This window comes from Ranitomeya variabilis, chromosome 3, assembly GCF_051348905.1.
Source record: "Ranitomeya variabilis isolate aRanVar5 chromosome 3, aRanVar5.hap1, whole genome shotgun sequence".
Taxonomy (NCBI): Eukaryota; Metazoa; Chordata; class Amphibia; order Anura; family Dendrobatidae; genus Ranitomeya; species Ranitomeya variabilis.
In genome coordinates this window covers 342,484,449-342,508,743 of record NC_135234.1, presented here as the reverse complement: position 1 = coordinate 342,508,743, position 24,295 = coordinate 342,484,449, and the positions used below count along the sequence as shown (strand labels likewise).

Below are 24,295 nucleotides of genomic sequence, written 5' to 3'. Positions count from 1 at the left end.
GCTGGTATCGTTGCTTTTGCTTTCAAACACAACGATACACAGCGATCGGACGACCAAATAAAGTTCTGGACTTTATTCAGCGACCAGCGACATCACAGCAGGATCCTGATCGCTGCTGCGTGTCAAACGAAACGATATCGCTAGCGAGGACGCTGCAACGTCACGGATTGCTAGCGATATCGTTATAATGTCGTTTCGTGTGAAGGTACCTTAAGTCACTCCACTTCAGATTAATTGCACTGGATTAACACAATTTCAATTGATAAAGGTTTTGTCCCTAGTTTCAAAGTAGATTAGTTGCTAAAAGAACAACAACCATCGGCACCATTGCCAGGATTCTGGTTGGAATCTTCAGCTCTCCAGCTATACTTTAATATTAATACACTATCATAATGGGCATATGATGAGGAGTGCTAGATGTCCTTTAGATCCTAGGAGGTTGTCATTTAGTTTGAGGAACAGCACCATCTCATGATGTATGAAGTGTCTCAACATCCCTACTAATAGTAATGCACACGACCTATGGTGCCAGTTCCTGTACCCAGAATATCAGGTTGTCCATTTCTCCATATCTCTCGAATTATCCTCTCACGTTCCTCTAGTCTTTGGGCTCTCTCCAGTTCTTCTGCTGAAGTGAACACATTTACTGTCATTGTACCATCCATAGGCGGCTGGCTTCCTAATGACGTGTCCGTCACAGGTGTCAAAATAAAAGTGTCCTCATTGTCATCGCTGTCTGGGTCCTCCTCATCTCCTGTCACAGACAGAGGCTCTTTAATACAATCCTTTGGAGGTGTTTTCTTTGGTTTGGGAGGGAGACTGGGAGTCCGTGGTTTGCAAGAGATGCGGATGACCAGCATACAGAGAGTTAAAATTAATCCAAAACAAACTCCAAGAACAAAGTAAAGCCCAAATGATTCCGGTTTTTCTGGGGGGGGAAAAAAAACCTTTTATCAGTATATATAATGTGTACTTTAAAAATACACATTTACTTTCTTAGTCTGCATCTTTATTTAGTCTAGGACTTATTTATTAATGACTTATTTGTAACCGGGTAATGCAGTTTGTATCCCATTCACTTGGAGACATATTCCAGTACTCATCAGCAAACACTAAACAACGTATGAAACTGCTGTGTTCCACCCATACATCACTTACAGGTGCTACCAGGGTAGATATCAGATGATCATGGAGATGGTGAGGGACCTCTACCAATCTTATATTGATGATCTATTCTAAAAATTGGTCATTAATATTTTAGGCTTGGAAAACCTCTTTTAACCAGATGACCTATCCTACAAATAGGTGATCAATATTTTAGACTCGGACAACCCTTTTGATTCAATCAATAGTGATGATGTTATTTAATTTGGCAAAGTGCACCAAACCCATTAGCCAGGATAATCTTTGCACACCTTCTGTAGGAGAGCAGTGCCTTGAGACATTTAGGACAATTCTCCACTTCCATGTTTTATAACAATGCAGTGCCCATGGAGAGGCAGAGCAGTAGCATCACAATGCCAATTGGAAAAAAGATAATTGATGCCACACATGCCCTACCCCATCACCTTTGCATTGGACCACACAACAACATCTGCTTTTATGGTACCTAAAAAAGTTGTCTATGTTTTCAGCCATTACATAGTTAATATGTAACCCCGTTGTCCCTCATTTTTCTGTGCTTGCTGAAAACAATCCCATATTATTGTTATTATTTATTTTTATAGCGCCATTTATTCCATGGTGCTTTACATGTGAAAAAAGGGGCATACATAGACAAAGTACAATAAACATGAACATACGGACATGCCTGATGTAAATACGCTACCTCTAATATAAGCATATGCTGCTATGCTGTTACTCAGGAACTCCATCTCCTTCTTGTGAGTCTCCATCATCCAAAGATTAATATCTATGAAGATGTCTTCTCGTTACCTGGAATTTACAAATGTTACAACATTTCATGATTTAAGAGGAATGAGACTTTTCTTAATTATCCATCCTTTTATACATTCATGATAACTAATCTCATTAGCGGAATGGGTCATTAGTGATGGAGAACGAGGCAGACATTTCATTGGAGCAGCCCGTGCAGCCACTCAGGGGCCCAAGAGATAAGGAGGCCACTTCTACCACCAAATCAGGTGAAATTATGCATTTTGATGAGATACTGGACTGCAAAGGCCCATATACTGTTCTTGCCCTTTTCATTCTGTGTCCACCAGTGATGGAGAGGATACTACTTTACTCATGCCAGCTGTACGTTGTTTAATTCCCAGGGTATCTACCTGCTGTGCCAGCTGTAGGAAAGGCTAGCCTTCTCATAACAACCACATAGCTTTCTCTTTCACTACTTGGGTTGGTAAAATGTGTTATGGGCTCACACTCGCTGACATGGAGCATGTTTGGCAGTGCATGAGGTCTATACATCTCCTTTAGTATAGAGTGGCCCAGTGTCAGACTGGGTTGCAAAAGGCCCACCAGTAACCAATTCCAGGACCCCACTTTCCAGGTACATGCAAATGTGACAATATCTTCAATCACAAATTTCTATAGTAATGAACTGGGTATATTGTTAGATTATTATTTATTACTATAGCGCCATTTATTCCATTGCGCTTTACATGTGAGGAGGGGTATACATAATAAAAACAGGTACAATAATCTTAAACAATACATGTCACGACTGGTACAGGAGGAGAGAGGACCCTGCCCGCGAGGGCTCACAATGTACAAGATGAATAAGATGCTGTCTTTGCCTGTACATAGTGATTCAAATACATTTTATTTATTTATTTTACTCATTTATATAGATCCATTAATTCCACAGCGCTTTACAAACATTATTGGCACTGTTGTGCCAAGTACTGCTCTTATAAGAAGGTGGTGGCAAACTCTTGCACAGGGGCCCAACGGAGGATTCTCCTGTTCCCCTATGGGCCAGTCCAAGCCTGGATTGGTCTCTCCACTCCACTCGTGCTCCATCAGAAGCCATATGTAGATATATTCTGTACATTGATTGCTTTGTTATACTGTAAGACTGTAGATTCATGAGCCTGACGTAGCGTGTCTATTATTGCTTTGTACAAATTGGAAGTGTTCTAAAACACCATGCTATGGTAAAAGCCTTGAAGGTAGTTCTATGTTCTGCTGTTGGAATACAATGTACTGCAATTTCTACCACAAATGTCTTATCAAGTTGTACTTTAATAAAAAAAAGTCAGGAAGTAGAACTGAGGTAATCTGAGCAGAGGTATTAATGAATCATACCCCACTCACAAGTAATGACCTGGTTTCCTGCATATCCTAAAATACATCACAGCAGCTTCCTTCCAGGTTTGCAATATTCTTTGGCACTCCCGTAAACAATCTTCCCTGTCTCCGTAACATACACATCTGCTTTCATGGCTCAAGTCTTCGTGTACAAAACCACCATACATACAGGCCTGCTTCATCCCAGTCCAGACACATCACTTCTGCTAGTGTCATCTATCACTGTTATGTCTGCAAACACATACTGTAGATCGTAAGATGAGAGTGCCATAATGTGTTGGAAGAATACTAAGTATGTAACTTGTGAGTAATGAGAACTACTACAGATACAGGGCACGCTGGACTTGGTTATTTTTTAGCCTGAAATCAAAAGAGTAAGATGCAATGCTTTACAGTGATTCATAATACTTATACAATAGATTAATCCTAACCAAAGATACACAGAGCCTTAATATAGGGCTATATACAAGTGCTTCTCACTAAATTAGAATATCATCAAAAGTTAACTTACTTCAGTTATTCAATTAAAAAAGTGAAACTCATATATTATATATAGTCATTACAAACAGAGTGATCTATTTCAAGTGTTTATTTCTGTTAATATTGATGATTATGGCTTACAGCCAATGAAAACCCAAGTCATTGTCTTAGTAAATTAGAATACTTTAAAACACCAGCTTGAAAAATTATTTTAAAATCCGAAATGTTGGCCTAGTGAAATGTATGTGCAGTAAATGCACTCAATACTTGGTAGGGGCTTCTTTTGTATCAATTACTGCATCAATGCGGCGTGGCATGGAGGAGATCAGCCTGCTGAGGTGTTATGGAAGTCCAGGTTGCTTTGATATCAGCCTTTAGCTCGTCTGCATTGTTTGGTTTGATGGCTTTCATCTTTCTCTTGACAATACCCCATAGATTTTCTATGGGGTTAAGGTCAGGCGAGTTTTCTGGTCAATCAAGCACAGTGATACTGTTGTTTTCAATCCAGGTATTGGTACTTTTGGCAGTGTGGACAGGTGCCAAGTCCTGCTGGAGAATGAAATTTCCATCTCCAAAAAGCTTGTCGGCAGAGGGAAGCATGAAGTGCTCTAAAATTTCCTGGTAGATGGCTGCACTGGCTTTGGTCTTGATAAACACAGTGGACCTACACCAGCAGATGACATGGCTCCCCAAACCATCACTGATTGTGAAAACTTCACACTAGACCTCAAGCAGCTTGGATTGTGTGCCTCTCCACTCTGGGACCTTGATTACCAAATGAAATGCAAAATGTAATTTCATCTAAAAACAACACCTTGGACCACTGAGCAACAGTCCAGTTCTTTTTCTCCTTAGCCCAGGTAAGACGCATCTGGCATTTCCTATTTGTCATAAGTGGATTGACACAAGGAATGCGACACTTGTAGCCCATGTCCTGGATATGTCTGTGTGTGGTGGCTCTTGAAGCAATGACTCCAGCAGCACTCCACTCCTTGTGAATCTACCCCAAAATGTTTGATGGCCTTTTCTTAACAATCCTTTCAAGGCTCCAGTTATCCCCGTTGCTTGTGCACCTTTTTCTACCACACTTTTTCCTTCCACTCAACTCTCCATTAATATGCTTGGATACAGCACTCTGTGAACAGCCAGCTTCTTTAGCAATGACCTTTTGTGGCTTACCCTCCTTGTGGAGTGTATCAATGACTGCCTTCTGTACATCTGTCAAGTCAGCAGTCTTCCCCATGATTGTGGAGCCTACTGAAACAGACTAAGGGACATTTTTTTAAGGTACCGTCACACTCAGCGACGCTGCGGCGATATAGACAACGAGCCGACCTAAACTAGATCGCTGGAGCGTCGCTGTTTAGGTCGCTGTAGAGACGTCAAACACAGCAACTCCAGAACGATGCAGGAGCGATCCAGTGACGTAACGGCGACTCACTTCTCGTTCTCGCTGGTTGTTAGCTCCATGTCAAACAGCCGGAGTGTACCGACTGGCTAGAAGGAGACGCTGCGACGCCCCCTATGCTCGTTGTTGGCGTCATTGCTTTTGATGTCAAACATGACGATACACGCTGACCTGGCGACGAAATAAAGTTCTGGACTTCTAGCTCCGACCAGCGATGGCACAGCGGGATCCAGATCGCTGCTGCGTGTCAAACACAATGAGATCGCTATCCAGGACGCTGCAACGTCACGGATTGTTGTCGTTCTCTTTGCAAAGTTGCTGAGTGTGACGGTACCTAAATGCTTAGGAAGCCTTTTCAAGTGTTAATTATTCTAATTTACTGAGATAATGACTTTTGGGTTTTCATTGACTGTAAGCCATAATCATCAACTTTAACAGAAATAAACACTTGAAATAGATCACTCTGTTTGTAATGACTCTATATAATATATGAATTTCACTTTTTGTATTGAAGAACTGAAATAAATTAACTTTTTTATGATATTCTCTAATTTAGTGAGAAGCACATGTACTAGTGTCACTAATGGATCTCATTATTACTGACTTTTTTTTCACTTATATGAGAAATATCTAGTACAAATCCTTCTGTACATGTGTATTAGGACTTTGCATCTATCCATTAATTTGAAAATATTTTACAAGAATAACTGCCATCAAGCGTTTGGTACTATTGTAATATCTATTTAACTGAATTATTATTATGGTTCTTTTGAGTGAATATGCATTTTATTTGTCAATCTTTTGTTTTTAAATATTTTTCAATAAAGCTAAATATTTTTTATATGAATGAGATTTCGTCTCCCTCTTTTTCTGGGTGCTATTATCTAGATGTTTAATTTTAGATTCATAATATTGCAGTAGATGGGCAGATGAGGCTGGATTTGACTTATATAAAAAACTATTTAGAAGTGACACAAGCGTGAATTGAAGACATTTTGGCTCCGATTCATCATTTGCATTTTTTTCCTCACTTCCTTTTTTTGTCTTGTGGGGTTAGTTGCTGTTTTTGGCTCCAAATTAATCAAAATGGCAATCTGTCTTGAACTGTTTTCTGCCACTCTTGGTGCCATTTGCAAAAATTACTCCAAAATGTTGTCACACTCAAAAATACCCCAGGGGGAGACTGAAGTAAAGTTGCATCAAATTTTCTGACTTTTTAAAAAGTCAAGAGAAGACATCTTGAATTGCTAGACTTCGCCCAAAAGAGCAAAACAAAAAAACAGACTTAAAAAAAGTGTAAATAGAAAAATAAATTGGGTGCAAATAAAAGTCGGAAAAACACAATATTAGACATAAAACTGATGCAAAGGCAATGATGAATTGGGCCCTTGGATTCTTTTTTCACTATTTTGTACTTTCTTTGTACTTTTTTTTTCACCTTTTCTCTTTCCAGAAATTAGAATAGGTCTTTTGTTACCATTAAGACACACTTTTATATTGAAGATGGGCTATCTCTCCATCCTAAATGCTTCTCAGTTGTCTCTTACCCAGTGGAAGGCTGTCTCTCCATCTGGCAATTCACAATATGTATATTGGAGCATCAAGTCTTCCATGATGTAATGGACTAAGTGCTTCCCAATTATTATGCCTCACCTATGTATTCTACTTCTGGTACATGTTTGTTTTTTAAAAAAGTGCTCCGTCATTTTTGTTTCTGAACTGTTACCTGTTTCTTTGCTAATGATCTCGATTTGTCCTATTCTTCTCTTCCCAATTCTGCAAGAGAACTCTGTGGCACAAATTCTTAGCCTGCCATGACTGGACACAATTCTTAGAACAGCAGGTTGTGCGTTTATGGTAAAAAATGGTAAGGACACCATTATTGAATTTCCTGTTCCTCATGCATGCTCTTTACCCTCTTTGTGCATATATTCTAAGGAAATTACAAAACTAGACCGGAAACAAAATGTAGCCTGTTGTGTTTCTCCAATAGCAGATATCAGTAGTCCAAGGACTTTAGATTGCTGATGGAAAAATAATTGCTATGGTTGTCTAAAATAATCCAGAAGCAGTATTTCATGTTTTTAGAAGTATATTTTCTTTTCTTATCTTTTTTAATTCTTTTTACTAGATTTTCAGAGTGTACAACAAGAATTACATTGTCATACATTAGGAATGATTATGAATAAATATAATTATAGCAGAAACATGTTATATATGCATTAACTTTGCATGTAGAGTCTATAAAACAGAAGAAGAAATCATAGTATATTTTCTGTAATGTGCATATGGATCTGTACTGGAATCCCTGCACTTCATGTTACTAATATAATTCACTTTTGTAAGACAGTCCTACATGGGATCAGGTTAGGACCATCCCAATTGGGTACACCTTGGCACTGGTGGGATGGCTTTTACACTTTTCTCATCAAAAACAGTGTTTACTAGGTACCTTATGTTATTTATATGTATTATTGCTTTTTACAGCAGGGTAAGTATTCATTTGTTTCTTTCCTAGGTTTTGTCTTTTTATGGCCAGTGTGAACATGCTCCTACACGATACATATATACCAACTTATACTCCAGTTCATTTCTTTCGGTTATGGGATACGTATTTTAGCAGTTAAACATTGCAGTGCCAGTACATGCAGAAAGAAAACGGAATCAATGACCCATGTCCACCATGTTTTATCCATTAACTAGTCACCTGGCTGTGAAGCCGGTCTGCATGTGACAATTGTGTTTTCACTCCAGGCAGCTGTCTGGAAATCCTGTGCTCACATATGTCATGACTGCCTCCCTGACAGCTGGGAGTGGCCGCTTTTCCCCTTCCTGGCACATTACAGCTGCTTGCTGCCAGAAACCAGGTGTTGGAAACCTTCTCCAATGCCAACAGTGGGACATTATGGCCCACCATAAAGAAACATACAAAAACGCTGCCAACACAAATGTGCTGCCTTTAGTATCTACACTAAACCGTACTAGGTGAGGTTCTATATTACTTTTATTATGCGAGAGTCATTGTATGAGTTAAAAACTATTATGTAAAATATATAATAAAACATATACATAGATCAATTTATATTCTATGCTACTAGAATCGGTATTTCACCTTGACTTTTCCAGACTTACAAGTTTATATAAATTTGGCTAAAAAAAAAGTCCATTGTAACATGGCATTCGTCATCAGTTGAGACCCTGTTCAGATTTTGACTGCTAGAGATAGGGGAGTATTGATGGGCAACATCTAAGGATGAGCAAACTCTCACATCACCACCTTGGTCACAAAAATTAGCAGAGAGATGAAACCTGAGACTGGACTAGGAGGTTGTATGGTCCCGATTTCCATGGAATTAGAGAATCCCATTAAATTATTGCGACCCTGATCTTCCCTAGCCCTACAACACTTGATTTGGAGCTCTCCACACCATATATTGGTCTGCACATCCAATAAGTGTATTTGCTTGAGGCTCGGCAGAGCGTGACCTCCCCATAGACTAAACTTCTCACATTCTTTTGGGGATCTGGGTGCACTGATAGCTGAAGCTGATGTTTATCAGACAGCTAATCCCACCAACAGCAGTTTTAATACAATTCCTGTCGCTAATGCCAGAAACTGTGGATAATCGGATTTATACGCTAAGATGTCAGATTTGTTAGAAGCATATTTATTCTTCGCAATGAATCAAATAAAATAAGTAATCCCCCCTGGTTCACAGGCACTTACCATCCAAATGTTCAGTCTTCCTCTCAGCTGCTTGGTGCTCTTTCCTATTGTCCCATACTATGAGGCATGATATTGGACAGCTTTGTAAGGAATAGCTGCTGGGAAAACTTTCTGCTAGCTGCGGAGTTGTGCTGAGAGTAGCATAGTGATGTATTGCTATTGGAACTGTATAGTGGGCCGCCTTAGTATTATACTGAATCCCTCCTTCTCCCCAACTTCCCTCCCTCTGTCCAGATGTAATCTGCTCAGCCACAAACTCCTGCTCTGCTCTCAGAAACTAACAGAGCCCAGCCTATGGTCAGCCCAGCTTAGTACAGTAACCCTTTCCAAGCCACGCTCAATGCCAGCATTTCAATCTATTCACATACCATGAGTCAATGATTTTCACATTATTACTTTTGTCACCTCTGCAACAAAAGAAAAAACATGCAAGAGATGGAAAGGAATGTGCTTGAAAAACTGCGGCTATTTGTATCAATTACAAAATAGATATATATATGTATGTATGTCAGAGACTATTGCAACAAAATAAAGAAAAATAGGAATATAGTGAGCCAAAAATTAACATGCTCATAGATGCCAATCCAAATGAAAACCTGAGCCCGACTGTATTCTAATGCCTTGAAATGGATTCTAGGGGAGATTGTAGAGCATATGCCACACTGTTTGGTTATTAAAAAGGTTGTCTGGTCTAAAATGAAAATTTTACAGTCACTCTGTGTGACTGCAGGTTCTTGAATCCTCCCAACGCATTCACTGTGCTCTGCAGGGATTCGCCATTCTCTGCCCCAGGAACGGCGGTGATGTATGTGATATGCATACACAGGGCTGCCACTAAGAATTTCGGGGCCCCATACTGGAAAATTTTCGGGGCCCCCTTGAAACTCCGCCCAGGCTCCACCCTAGCCCTGCCTCCACCCCTGGAACCTTCCACAGTCTTGGAAAAACTCCACTTCTGCACCGCATCCTCACCAATCACACATTAACAGTTCCCATCACCAGATAACATACATAGCCAGCAGCGTTTGTTTTGGCCAAAAGATTTTTTAATCCGCCACTGCAACAAGGTAGACTCTTTTGGCCGAGCTCTACTCTACTGTAACTTATTAAACATTTGTTAAAATAAAATTTTAGGTATATTTTTATTGATTTTTCAATTTTTAAAATGACCAATAATATTACATACAAGGGACAAATACCACTGACCATGACCGATTCACATATTAACATCACATGGTGACCAATATTACCACATACAAGGAACAAATACCACCACACCATGACCAGACCACATATTAGCACCCCAGTGACTGAATAATAGCACATACAAGGAACAAATACTGCCAAACCATGACCAGACCACTTTTTACCACCACAGTGACCAATAGCACATAAAAGGAACAAATACCACCACATCATCACCAGATCACATATTACCACCACATAGTGACCTACAATACTGATCAGTAATAAAAAAAAACACAATACTAATGACATTACACACAGTAGATCTTTACTTAGTATACAGTGTTAGGGCTAGCGGAATGCACAGAGTAAATAGAGATGTTTTAATTGATATTGGTGCATTCACAGCCCGGGGTCCACCGTGCAGGAGTGCCTACTGCTAGCAAACGGCGGCACTATATGGCGGTATGGACTAACTCAGTTAATTCACTAAGTAGCCGTGAAAGCAAAGCACTGTGCCCTGTTAGACTTCACAGAGGCACAGGCTAACTGCCCAAACAGAGAGCAGTCAGTGGTCACACATGCACACAAAACTCCTCGCCAGAGGTGCCAGCATTCTTGAGGCTTATTTCAGCTGGGTCTCTGAACACACTCTCATGTGACCACACTGGCGCAAAGCACATAACAAAGAACAATACTAACGCATGGCTGTGCAGCTATGCGAGCCTGAAATAGTTGCAGCACGTACAGGACCTTCCTAGAAGGACCAATGAGAGGCTGCCACCGAGCGTGAGCACCTACAGGACCTTCCTGAAGGACCAATGGCCTTAGCAGTATCTGATCATGTGACCCTCGATCTCCACTGAGAGATCTTACTCTGGGCATTCTCAGAACGAGAAAAGCAGGACTTAGTCCCAGAAGCGTCTGCTCGCCGCTGCCCAGCACTGACTTCAATGGCAGAAGCAGGAACGGCAGCAGTAACACTTTGTACAGAGTCAGACTGAGGGAGACGCTGGGACCGACGTCTCCGCTGAGCAGGCTCCACTGCGGCAGGAGAAGAATGGGAGACCGCAGCGGAGATGGCCCGAGATTCCCCCTGTGCAGAGGTGGGAACTCGACCCCTAACATGGGCCCCCCTCCTTGGGCCTCGCTACATTCGAAGGCAGCAATGAGCTGCGGAGCCCAAATGTGCTCAGCAGGCTCTCAGGACCGTAACCCTTCCAGTCCACCAAATAAAATTTTTTGCCACGAACCACCTTGCACCCCAAAATAGCGTTCACCTCGTAATCGTCCGTAGACGAACCCGATGTCCCGGCAGATGACTCAGAAAACCGGGACATGTATACGGGCTTAAGGAGGGACACATGAAAGGTGTCGGTGATACCTAGGCGTGGAGGAAGGGCTAGACGGTAGACCACAGGATTAACCTGTTCGATGACCTTGAAGGGACCCAAGTAGCGAGGAGCAAACGTAGTGGACTCAACACGCAGCCTGATGTTACGAGCGGAGAGCCACACTAAGTCGCCAGGAGCAAAGGTCGGGCAGGGCGCCGATGTAACATAGTAACATAGTTATTAAGGTTGAAGGAAGACTTTAAGTCCATCTAGTTCAACCCATAGCCTAACCTAACATGCCCTAACATGTTGATCCAGGGGAAGGCAAAAAAAACCCATGTGGTAAGAGTAAGCTCCACCATGGGGAAAAAAATTCCTTCCCGACCCCACATACGGCAATCAGACTAGTTCCCTGGATCAACGCCCTATCAAAGAATCTAGTATATATACCCTGTAACATTATACTTTTCCAGAAAGGTATCCAGTCCCCTCTTAAATTTAAGTAATGAATCACTCATTACAACATCATACGGCAGAGAGTTCCATAGTCTCACTGCTCTTACAGTAAAGAATCCGCGTCTGTTATTATGCTTAAACCTTTTTTCCTCCAGACGTAGAGAATGCCCCCTTGTCCCTGTCACCGGTCTATGATTAAAAAGATCATCAGAAAGGTCTTTGTACTGTCCCCTCATATATTTATACATTAACATAAGATCACCCCTTAGCCTTCGTTTTTCCAAACTAAATAGCCCCAAGTGTAATAACCTAATGTAATAATGTGCATCGGCGGAGGACCTCATTCTCTCCTTGGAGGCCCGGATGGCATCCTGAGTGCGGTCCCAAATGTCTCGTGCCTCCACTGCCCAGTCTGCCACCCTAGAGTCAGCAGAGGACACGGGAATAGGCACAGGAACCGCCGGATGCTGGCCGTAATTAACGAGGAAAGGAGTCTGACCGGTGGAGTCGGCTACAGCGTTGTTAAGGGCAAACTCTGCCCACGGTAACAAGGATGCCCAGTCATCCTGCCTGGCAGAAACAAAATGTTGTAAATAAGTGACCAGAGTCTGATTGGCTCTCTCAACCAACCCATTCATCTCGGGATGATAAGCCGAGGAGAGATTTAACTCAATACTGAGTAGACGACAAAGCTCCCTCCAGAATCGAAACGCAAACTGGGGACCCCGGTCACTGACAATCTTGTCCGGCATACCGTGTAAGTGAAAGATATGCTTGATGAACAAGGCTGCCAGAGCCCGTGCAGAAGGTAGCCGTGGAAGAGGCACCAAATGAACCATTTTCTAAAAATGTTCGGTGATCACCCAGATAATGGTGCAACTACGAGACTTGGGTAAGCCCACCACAAAGTCCATGCCGACCATCTCCCAGGGCCTGTCCGCCACTGGCAGAGGGTAAAGCAACCCAGCTGGCCGTTGCCGAGGGGACTTGTTCTTGGCGCAAGAGACACACGCCCGAACATAGTCTGCGACATCACAAGCCATATGCGGCCACCAGTATGTCCTCGCCAGTAACTCAGATGTCCTTTTGGAACCAAAATGTCCACCCACCCTGGACGAGTGTGCCCAAGAGAGAACCTCCGGTCGCAAACTGGATGGTACAAAAGTCTTGCCCGGAGGCACAGACTCTAGCGAAACTGGGGCCACAGTTCTCAGGCTCTCAGTGGGGACAATAAGCCGAGGCTCCTCTTCCTCCTCCACAGATGACACAATGGAGCGAGAGAGAGTGTCGGCACGAATGTTCTTCTCCCCAGAAAGAAAATGGAGGGTGAAATGAAACCGGGAGAAGAACAAGGACCATCTGGCCTGGCGAGAATTTAACCGCTGGGCTGTCTGCAGGTACACCAAATTTTTATGATCTGTGAAGACTTGGAAGGGAAAACGAGCTCCTTCCAAGAGATGTCTCCACTCCGAGAACGCCAACTTCATGGCTAGCAACTCCCTGTCCCCGATGGAATAATTCCTCTCTGCTGGTGAGAAGGTCTTAGAAAAGAAGAAGCAAGGATGCTTCCAACCTTGAGCATCCTTTTGGAAGAGGACTGCTCCAGCACCAACAGATGAGGCATCCACCTCCATGATAAATGGCTTATCTACATCGGGGCGATGTAGGATGGGAGTGCTAGCAAAGTGTGACTTTATGGAGTTAAAGGCCTTGGAGACCTCCTCAGACCACAATTTGGGATTTGCCCCCTTCTTGGTGAGGGCAACCAAGGGAGCTACCAAAGTTGAGAAGTGCGGAATGAACTGGCGATAATAATTAATGAGCCCCATAAAGCGCTGCACCGCTTTAAGAGAATGGGGTTCCTTGCCAGTCCATCACAGCCTGTAGTTTAGCAGGATCCATAGCCAATCCCTGGGCGGAGATGATATAGCCTAGGAAAGGTAAGGACTCCTGCTCGAACATACACTTCTCCAACTTGGCATAGAGGGAGTTTGCCCGTAGGAGGTCGAACACTTTGCAAACATCTCTCCGGTGGGTGTCAATATCTGAAGAGTAGATGAGAATATCATCCAGATAGACTACGACCGAGGTGGTGAGCATATCCCGGAAGATATCGTTCACAAAGTCTTAGAAAACAGCTGGGGCATTACAGAGCCTGAAGGGCATCACCAGATATTCATAGTGCCCATCCCTGGTGTTAAAAGCCGTCTTCCATTCGTCCCCCTCATGGATGCGAATCAGGTTGTAAGCACCCCGCAGATCTAGTTTAGTAAACACCCTTGCTCCCCGAAGCCTATCGAAGAGCTCAGATATCAAGGGCAAAGGATACTTATTCTTAGCGGTGATGGCGTTAAGACCCCTGTAGTCTATACATGGATGCAGTTTCCCATTCTTCTTCTGCACGAAGAAGAACCCAGCCCCAGCAGGTGACACTGACTTCCTGATGAACCCTCTTGCCAGATTTTCTTGAATATAGTGAGACATTGCCTCTGTCTCCGGGAGAGATAACGGATAAACTCGACCCCGGGGAGGCTCAGCACCGGGCAAGAGATCAATAGGACAGTCATAGGGGCGATAAGGCGAAAGGGTCTCTGCCGTCTTTTTGGAGAACACGTCTGCATAAGACCAATATTGCTTGGGGAGAGAGGATAGATCTGCGGGTACCTCTGTAGTCGCAACCTGAACGCACTCCCTGTGACACCTACCCCCACAAGATTCACCCCATCCCAGAATTCTGCCTGAGGACCACTCGATATGAGGAGAGTGGTACCGTAGCCAAGGTATCCCCAACAGGACCTCATCAATTCCCTCAGGAATGACGAGCAGAGATATAATCTCCTGATGGGATGGGGACATGGACAGAGTAAGAGGGATGGTCTGGTGTGTTATCTGTGAGGGCAGTGTCGACTCATTCACCACTCGTACCGTTACTGGTTGAGCTAGCATAACCAGGGGTATTGCGTGACGTTGGGCGACGGCAGAAGACATAAAATTGCCCTCTGCCCCAGAATCCACGCAGAGCTCTACCGAGTGGGAGGATGAGCCTATAATAATTGTCCCCTTAAAGGACAATTTGGAGGCAAACGTCGCCGTGTCTAGTGTACCTCCACCTACTACCACTAAACGCTGACGTTTCCTCGACCGCTGGGGACATCTGATGGCAAGATGTCCTGACTGCTGGCAAACATGACAGACCTTGAGTGCACAAGCGGTCTGGGACTTAGATCCCGCTCGTGACACTTCCATGGCCTCATGTGACTCAGGAACCAGGACCAGAGATTCCAGAGGTTTGTCGAAGGTGGGAGCCAGCCGAAACCTCTGCCTACACTGGGCTCGCTCTAACCTCCGCTCGTTAAAACGGAGGTCAATTCGAGTAGAGACAGTTATTAACTCCTCCAGTGTGGCAGGAATCTCCCTAGTGGCCAGAGCGTCCTTAACGTGATCAGCCAGGCCCCTCCAAAATATGGGGATAAGGGCTTTATCCGACCACTCCAGCTCAGAAGCTAAAGTACGAAAGTGGACGGCAAAGTGGCTGACGAAGGACTCACCCTGAGTTAATGCCAGCAGTTGGAGCGCCATGTCATGGGTGACTTGAGGTCCTAAAAAGACCTGTTTCAGAGTGCTCAGGAACAGCGGAGCACTCTGCACAACATGATCACCACGCCCCCACAGCGGCGTTACCCATTCCAACGCCCTGTCCGACAAGAGAGACAGAATAAATCCCACCTTAGCCCGCTCAGTAGGAAAACGTGCAGCCAGGAGCTCGAGGTGAATAGAGCACTGACTCACGAATCTCCTACAAGATTTGCTATCTCCAGAAAATTTTTCTGGCAGCAGGAGGCGAGATAATTTCGGAACAGGGGTGGCCGTGGACAAGGTTCCTGCAGCCACGCTAGCAGCCTGTACAGCAACTGCGGTAACATCCACAGCTGAGGTTGAGCTCTCGAGAGCCGCCAACCTACCCTCCAGCTGCTGGATATACCGCAAGGATTGCTGAATGTCGGCCATTTACTAGCCAGACCCTGGCGCTAGTATTCTGTTAGGGCTAGCGGAACGCACCGAGTAAATAGAGATGTTTTTATTGATATTGATGCATTCGCAGCCCGGGGTCCACCGTGCAGGAGTACCTGCTGCTAGCAAACGGCGGCACTATATGGCGGTATGGACTAACTCAGTTAATTCACCGAGTAGCCGTGAAAGCAAAGCACTGTGCCCTGTTAGACTTCACAGAGGCACAGGCTAACTGCCCAAACAGAGAGCAGTCAGTGGTCACTCATGCACACAAAACTCCTGGCCGGAGGTGCCAGCATTCTAGGGGCTTATTTCAGCCGGGTCCCTGAATACATACAAACACAAGCTCCTCGCCGGAGGTGCCAGCATTCTAGGGGCTTATTTCAGCCGGGTCCCTGAACACACTCTCACGTGACCACACTGGCGCAAAGCACATAACAAAGAACAATACTAGCGCATGGCCGTGTGGCCATGTGAGCCTTAAATAGTTGCAGCACGTACAGGACCTTCCTAGAAGGACCAATGAGAGGCTGCCACCGAGCGTGAGCACCTACAGGACCTTCCTGAAGGACCAATGGCCTTAGCTGCAGTATCTGATCATGTGACCCTCGATCTCCACTGAGAGATCTTACTCTGGGCATGCTCAGAATGAGAAAAGCAGGACTTAGTCCCAGAAGCATCTGCTCGCCGCTGCCCAGCACTGACTTCAATGGCAGAAGCAGGAAAGGCAGCAGTAACTCTTTGTAAAGACAAAAGAAAAAATCCAGCTCACCATAGTTGTAGTCCCTGGAGGCTCGGAGCACGGAAACACTGTGTCAAGGCGTGAGGAATGCAGGAAATAGAAAAAAATCCAGCTCAACGAGGTGGTGAAAAAGCAAAATCTTGGTACTTTATTCACTTCATATCAAAAAATAGAGGATAAAACAACAGCACAATATAATTAAAAACACTATCTACGCGTTTCTGGTGACATAGCACCCTTAGTCATGATAACTTTAGTGCAGCCTGTTCTATGCTTTTATGCTAGCAACCATTTGGCACACCGGTGCTATAACTAATTACAAAAAGTAATCTAGTCAAAATGAAAAACACATGATAGTGTGTGCAAGCTGCAATTAGTTGCACAAGACAGATAGAAAAAAAAGGCACAGAAAAAAAAACACAACAAGCAGACTACATATGTACTTTGGCTATATAAAGGGAAATACAAAATACATATATGTCATTCCATAATAATTCGTTGTTTACAAATGAAGCATGTAGAGTTATGTGACATATAATAATAAATATCCAAAAAGTTTTTGATATATCAAATTCTTTATGAAGTAGCTGGAAGAAAATGATTGGAGCAATGTCATAATGAAAGACCTGTTGGGTGTTTCATTTATATGTTCCAAGATAATCATTCGAAGAGAATTTTTATTCAAAGAAGATTTATACACAGGATCTTGAGCGATCTCTAAATCGGAGACCTATGAAGATATATAAATAAATAAAGAATTCTAATTATTGGCATGATGATGGTTATAAAAATACAAAAAATGATTAAAGAGACAGGTATAAATTTACTGAATAAAAAACCTATGAACTGCATTAAAGACATTCGGGGGCAAAAAGGAGCGTGAAACAATGGAGCAGCGGTCAGCTACACAGAGAGGAGGAGAACATCGCAAATCTGTAGATCTGACAGGTGAGTTCGAGCACCATAAAGGTGCTGATACCTGTCATTAAGAAAAAATATATATATTTTGTTAGTATACATACTTAATGAAACACCTCGATTGTATATGAAGACCTGTATCCGACAAAAGCTGCAGAAAAGAAAAATTTCATAAATAATAATATTACACACCAATAGGGAGTGATGTCGATACGAGCATTAGCTGGAACGCCCAAACCATGTCTGGAAACCGATGTCCGGCGAAAGCAGAAAAATGGAGATAGCACTACATATTGCAATTTTCCCGAACTGAATCCATTATGGATGTTTGTTATATTTGCTTTACTGTTATTATGGTAGGGTATAAATCCCAAAGGAGAAAAAAAAAAAAAAAAAAAAATTAAGTTATATACGTTTTAAGGAAAATGACACTAATAGAAAAGCATGATGTCCTTTCTCTTATTGAGACCATGAGGTATTCTGGTCCCCAATTTAAAGATCCACCAAGTCTCCCTGTTTCTAAGGGTAATCTCAGTATCTCCTCCTCTAAAGGGTCTGTGTGTCCTCTCAATTGCGTAAACTTTTAATGAATTGAGGTTCGATTGATGTTGGTTAATAAAATGTTGTGACACTTGTGACATATTTCTATGGGTGTTACCATTTTCCACATCATAAATATGCTCACGAATTCTTGTTTTAAGTGGACGTATCGTGCTCCCCACATACTTAAGATGGCAAATTGTGCATTCCATAATGTAAACCACGTTGGTGGTGTTACAATTAAGGAATGTTTTGATTTGGTACGTTTTTTGGTTGTTTGCATCCGTGAAGTCAGAGCATTTCTGTGTAAATTTACAGATTTTACAGATTGAGGCACCACATTTGTGGAAGCCCTTAATGTTAAGCCAGTTGGAAGGCTGAGCATGGGATGTGTTTAAAGAGCTGGGTGATAAACTAAAGCCCAATGATGGTGCTTTTCTTGACACAATTCTGCATCCGTGTTTTAATATGGACGCAATATCAGGATCTTCCCGTAAGATGGTTAGGTTGTTTCTCATCAGTTTACTGATAGAAGCAAATTGGTTGCTATATTGAAAGACAACAGTAATAGGGTTAGTGGAGCCTGTTTTTTTATTCTGTTTTGATTTAAACCGTGGTTTTTTCTCCACTATTTTTTCCGCCCTTTGTAAATACCCTTTGCTGTAACCTCTCTGTGTGAGTCTTGCTTTGATTTCCTCAACCTCTCTAGAATAATCTTCCTGTGTGCTGCAATTTCGTTTTGCCCTAACCATTTCCCCCACAGGTATGCTTTTGATTGTATGCTTAGGATGATGACTGTTTGCCCTCAATATTGTATTCCCCGCTGTATTTTTTCTAAAAGTTGATGTCACTACAGGAATGTTATTTACACCTTTGAGTTTTAGGTCCAGGAACTCTATGCTTGTGTGTTCCTGGCGAGCGGTGAAACTTAAATTAAACAGATTACTGTTGAAGTAGTCAATTAAGTTATGTACGGTAGATACATCGGAATTCCACACCATGATGATGTCATCGATGTATCTACCGTACCAAAATATGCAGTCCTTGAATGGATTCTCTACGTTGTAAATATATGACTCCTCCCACCAGCTCATCACCAACTCTTTGTACAGAGTCAGACTGAGCGAGACGCTGGGACCGACGTCTCCTCTGAGTAGGCTCCACTGCGGCAGGAGAAGAATGGGAGACCGCAGCGGAGATGGCCCGAGATTCCCCCTGTGCAGAGGAGGGAACTCGACCCCTAACATACAGTGTCCATGTACAGGTAATACAGTGATCACCAGTGATAGTATGCACAGGAGCTCTGTATTTTAGTTTCAGTGTACAGGTAACACAGTGATCACCAGTCACATTATGCACAGGAGCTCTGTATATAGTTATAGTGTACAGGTAATACAGTGATCACCAATGACATTATACACAGGAGCTCTGTATACAGCATATAGTTTCAGTGTACAGGTAATACAGTGATCACCAGAGACATTATACACAGGAGCTCTGTATATAGTGTCAGTGTATAGGTAATACAGTGATTACTGAAAAAAAGAGAGGACAGCACCTCCAAAAATCATACAATGATCTAATGCCTCTCTGCAAAAATATATAAAACTGAAATATATAAAACTGAACATGAGGTTCTTAGTTTAACATTCTGATCAGACTCCATGAAGCCCACTGCCACATCACAGCAAACTTCGTAGTGGGTCCTACCCCCCTAACAGAGCAGTGCCATGAGCCAACCACCATCACAGCAGCCATGCAGCGTGTAATAATTATAGGGGATAACTCAGGAGACTCTTTGCATGGAACAAGACAACTACAGAACACAGTTTTATAAGTGGTAAAGTCTATGTTATCACACGGTGATTCAAACAGGTGCAGAGAGAAACTCAAGTCCACAACACTTGGTGTAAATATTATACGCAGCTTAACAGTCTATAGGAAACTTCAGAGGAAAATGCAAACACGCAGAAAATCTATGAAGCACAATTATTCTTGAGGATACTTGACACGAATAAGTCCATGGTAGTCCAAACACAGATAGATATGCTTATAAGGCAGTTCAAATAATATCTTAGCACAACCAGGGAGGCCTGGGTAAATGTCTCAGGTTTAAGCAGAGCACCAACAGCTTACATGTCCAGCAAATGCAGATGGAAACAAACACAAGCAGCCAGATGGAGGATTACTGGAAACCAATGTATGCAGCAGAAACTCAGAGCTGAGTAGCAGGATCTCCACACAGGTTCACAGGAGCAGGTGCAGGTGCAAAGTCAGGGAGTCACCAGGGTGGAGCTGGATGCAAGGCAGAATATTCTAGCACAGACTGAAGGCTGGGGTGGAGTTTTATAGCAGGAAGACACAGTGCACATGAGACCAAAGACGCCATCTTGGAAAAGGGCAGTAATGCACAAAAGGTAATAAAAAATGTTCAGAGTCCTGACATTACTCCCTCCTTAGAAGCGGCCTCAGGACGATCCTGGACCTGGTTTCTCAGGGAATCTTTGCTGAAAACGAGAGATCTTCTGTTGGGCATTGATGTTTTCCACAGGTTCCCAAGAGTCTTCCTCAGGGGGATATCCCTGCCATCTTATAAGATATTGGAGCCGATTCCTGCAAATCCTGGAATCAATAATTTCCTCCACCACAAATTGTTCTTGCCCATCAATCACCACAGGCTGCGGAGGTGGCACAACACGTCCCTGGAAGGTATTTGGAGATACAGGCTTTAGTAAAGATACATGAAAAACTGGGTGTACCTTCATAGTCCTAGGCAGCTTCAGACGGCAGGCCACAGAGCTCACAATACCGTTGATCTTGAAAGGGCCAATGAATTTCTGTCCAAGTTTTTGTGAAGGAACATTTAACTTCAGATTCTTAGTTGATAACCACACGGAATCTCCTACCTTGAACATGGGTGCAGGTTTACGGAATCTATCAGCCGATCTCTTATAACGTTCTTGAACCATAGTCAGGGATTCCTTCAGAACCTCCAGATTTTGCCTCATCTCAGTCAGCCTTTCCTCAACTGCTGGAACTGGAGAATTAATCGGAGACCTAGGTAAGATACATGGATGATAACCCAGATTGGCAAAGAAAGGAGTGAACTTAGTGGAGGCGCTCTGAGAATTATTGTATGAAAATTTGGCTAACGGCAGTAATTCCAACCAATCATCTTGGAGATGGCTAACATAGCATCTTAGATATTGTTCCAACGTCTGGTTGGTACGCTCAGTCTGACCATTTGTCTGGGGATGGTAAGCAGAAGAGAGACAGACATTAATATTGAGTGCAGAGCAAAACCCCTTCCAGAATCTTGAAGTGAACTGTACGCCACGGTCAGAGATGATCTCATCCTTGACCCCATGCAGCCGGAAGACATTCTGAATAACCAAGTTCACTGTATCCTTAGCTGAGGGGAGGCCGGTGCATGGAACAAAATGAGCGGCTTTAGTCAGGTGATCAACTACTACCATGATCATATTCATGCCCCCCGATGTAGGCAGCTCCACAATAAAGTCCATTGATATAGACCCCTGTTGTGAAATTGGATTCTGGGCTCCCCCGGTGGCCACTTGTGGAATTGTACTTGTGTGCATCATCCCCTCTGTTCACCTGCTCCTATCAGGATGTGGGAGTCGCTATATAACCTTGCTCCTCTGTCAGTTTCATGCCGGTCAACAATGTAATCAGAAGCCTTTCTGTGCATGTTCCTGCTACTAGACAACTCCCAGCTAAGTTGGACTTTTGTCCTTGTGTGTTTTTGCATTTTGTTCCTGTTCACAGCTGCTGTTTCGTTACTGTGTCTGGAAAGCTCTTGTGAGCGGAAATTGCCACTCTGGTGTTATGAGTTAATGCTAGAGTCTTAAAGTAATTTCTGGATGGTGTTTTGATAGGGTTTTCTGCTGACCATGAAAGTGCCCTTTCTGTCTTCTTGCTATCTAGTAAGCGGACCTCGATTTTTGCTAAACCTATTTTCCTACTACGTTTGTCATTTCATCTAAAATCACCGCCAATATATGTGGGGGCCTCTGTCTGCCTTTTGGGAAAATTTCTCTAGAGGTGAGCCAGGACTGTCTTTTCCTCTGCTAGGATTAGGTAGTTCTCCGGCTGGCGCTGGGCATCTAGGGATAAAAAAACGTAGGCATGCTACCCGGCCACTTCTAGTTGTGCGGCAGGTTTAGTTCATGGTCAGTATAGTTTCCATCTTCCAAGAGCTAGTTCTCATATATGCTGGGCTATGTTCTCTCGCCATTGAGAATCATGACAGACCCCCAAGGTCGGGATGGAACAGGTAATGGTTGCAGGAGACCCGCAGGTGCCACACGAGGAGTCTTGTAACGAGCACATACCTCGCAAGAAAGAACATAGTCCTTAGTATCCTTCAGGCAAGTTGGCCATCAGAAGAATTGGCTCAGGAACTCTTGTGTCTTCTGTATCCCCCTGTGACCAGCCAACTTGGAGTCATGTACCAACTTGAGGATATGCAGACAGACAGCCTCAGGGACGTAGATACGTCGATCTCTGAACCACATGCCACCCTTAAAGACAAGATTAATATCCACAGGTGGGTTGGCCAGAAATACATCACCGTCATAAGCCTCCCTGCACTCCTTCCACAAGTCCTGATCGTGGATAACTCCGATGAAATTGGCATCAGATAGAATGGTCTTGGACGGGGCTCCAGGTACGGAATCCGCAGCATGGATTCGGGATAAAGCATCAGCCTTCCCATTACGACAACCTGGACGGTACGAGATAACAAAATTAAATTGATTTAAAAATAAATTCCAACGAGCCTGACGAGGAGAAAGACATCTAGCGGATCTGAGGAACTCTAAATTGCGATGGTCAGTAAGCACTATGATCTGTTGTGCAGCTCCTTGCAGATGATGCCTCCATTCCTTGAAAGCCGCAATAATAGCCAGCAATTCCTTGTCTCCCACATCGTAATTCTTCTCTGCTGAGGTTAGTCTACGGGAAAATAAAGCACAAGGATGTAGCAGACCCTTTTCTCCAGTTCTTTGGGAGAGAATAGCCCCCAAGGCATTATCAGAAGCGTCCACCTCCACAATGAAAGAAAGTGTTGGATCTGGGTGTATCAACAGCGGTGCTGAGGTGAAACAGATCTTAAGCCGATCAAAAGCTTCTTGAGCCTGTGATGACCACTTAAAGGGCTTTTCCTTCTTTGTCAAGGAAGTAATGGGACAGACAATATCAGAAAAATTTCGAATAAAACATCTGTAGAAATTTGCAAAACCAATAAAATGTTGCACCTCCTTAACATTCTTGGGTACCGGCCAGTCAAGGATAGCCTGAATCTTACCAGATTCCATGTTCAGCCCCTTGGGAGAGATGATATAACCTAAGATGTTCTGTATCTTAGAACGATGGAACTCGCATTTCTCCGGCTTGATATACAGATGGTTCTCTTTCAGACATCTTAAAACAGCTTTGACATGTTCTTCGTGTTCCTGTAGAGCAGTGATTTTCAACCTTTTTTGAGCTGCGGCACACTTTTTATACTTAAAAAATCCCGGGCACAACACCAACCAAAATGGCACAAAATGACACTAAAACAGTACATATTCTACATATAGTTAATAATATAGATTCTAAATGTATTTATACTCACTCAGTGTGAAACATGGGCCTGTTTCGATAAACACAAAAGGGATATCCTGGCAGGAATAGTGGAAAGACACACACGAAGCTCTTCCTCAACAGTTCTCAGTCTCTCCCTGTTTTTAGTTTTTTTTTGTGCACATGCCCTAACCCTACCCCTAACCCTACCCCTAACCCTACCCCTAACCCTAACCCTACCCCTAACCCTAGTTCTAACCCTAGTTCTAACCCTAACCCTAGTGGAAAAAGAAAAAAAAATATTTTCTTTTTTTTTATTATTGTCCCTACCTATGGGGGTGATAAGGGGGGGGGGGTCATTTACTATTTTTTTTATTTTGATCACTGTGATAGGTTATATCTCAGTGATCAAAATATACCTGGAACGAATCTGCCAGCTGCGCATGCGCCCGCCATTTTGGAAGATGGCGGCGCCCATGGAGAAGACGGACGGACACCGGGAGGCCCGGTAAGTATGAGGGGGGGGATCTGAGCATGGGGGGTGGATCGGAGGACGGGGGGGTGGCATCAGAGCACGGGGGAGCGGGCAGGAGGACGGGGGAGCGGACAGGACGACGGAGGGGAGCGGAGCACCGGAC

General features: G+C 43.4%; 1 protein-coding gene across 1 annotated transcript; it reads right to left on the bottom strand.

The window, feature by feature from the left end:
* Nucleotides 1-217: 217 nt before the first annotated feature.
* On the bottom strand, nt 218-9,074 carry EVA1B (eva-1 homolog B). Its single transcript, XM_077295866.1, has 3 exons — nt 8,889-9,074; nt 1,829-1,935; nt 218-928 (listed from the first exon to the last, which is right to left on the bottom strand). Exons 2-3 carry the CDS (start codon nt 1,896-1,898, stop codon nt 501-503), a joined length of 498 nt encoding a protein of 165 aa, XP_077151981.1. The 5' UTR covers nt 1,899-1,935; nt 8,889-9,074; the 3' UTR covers nt 218-500.
* Nucleotides 9,075-24,295: the final 15,221 nt, after the last annotated feature.

Excerpts from the sequence above, each read along its gene's own strand:
- EVA1B (XM_077295866.1), bottom strand. The coding sequence starts at position 1,898 with ATGATGGAGACTCACAAGAAGGAGATGGAGTTCCTGAGTAACAGCATA. Across the intron at positions 929-1,828 it reads AGCATATGCTTATATTAGAG|AAAAACCGGAATCATTTGGG; the intron begins GTAGCGTATTTA and ends TTCCCCCCCCAG.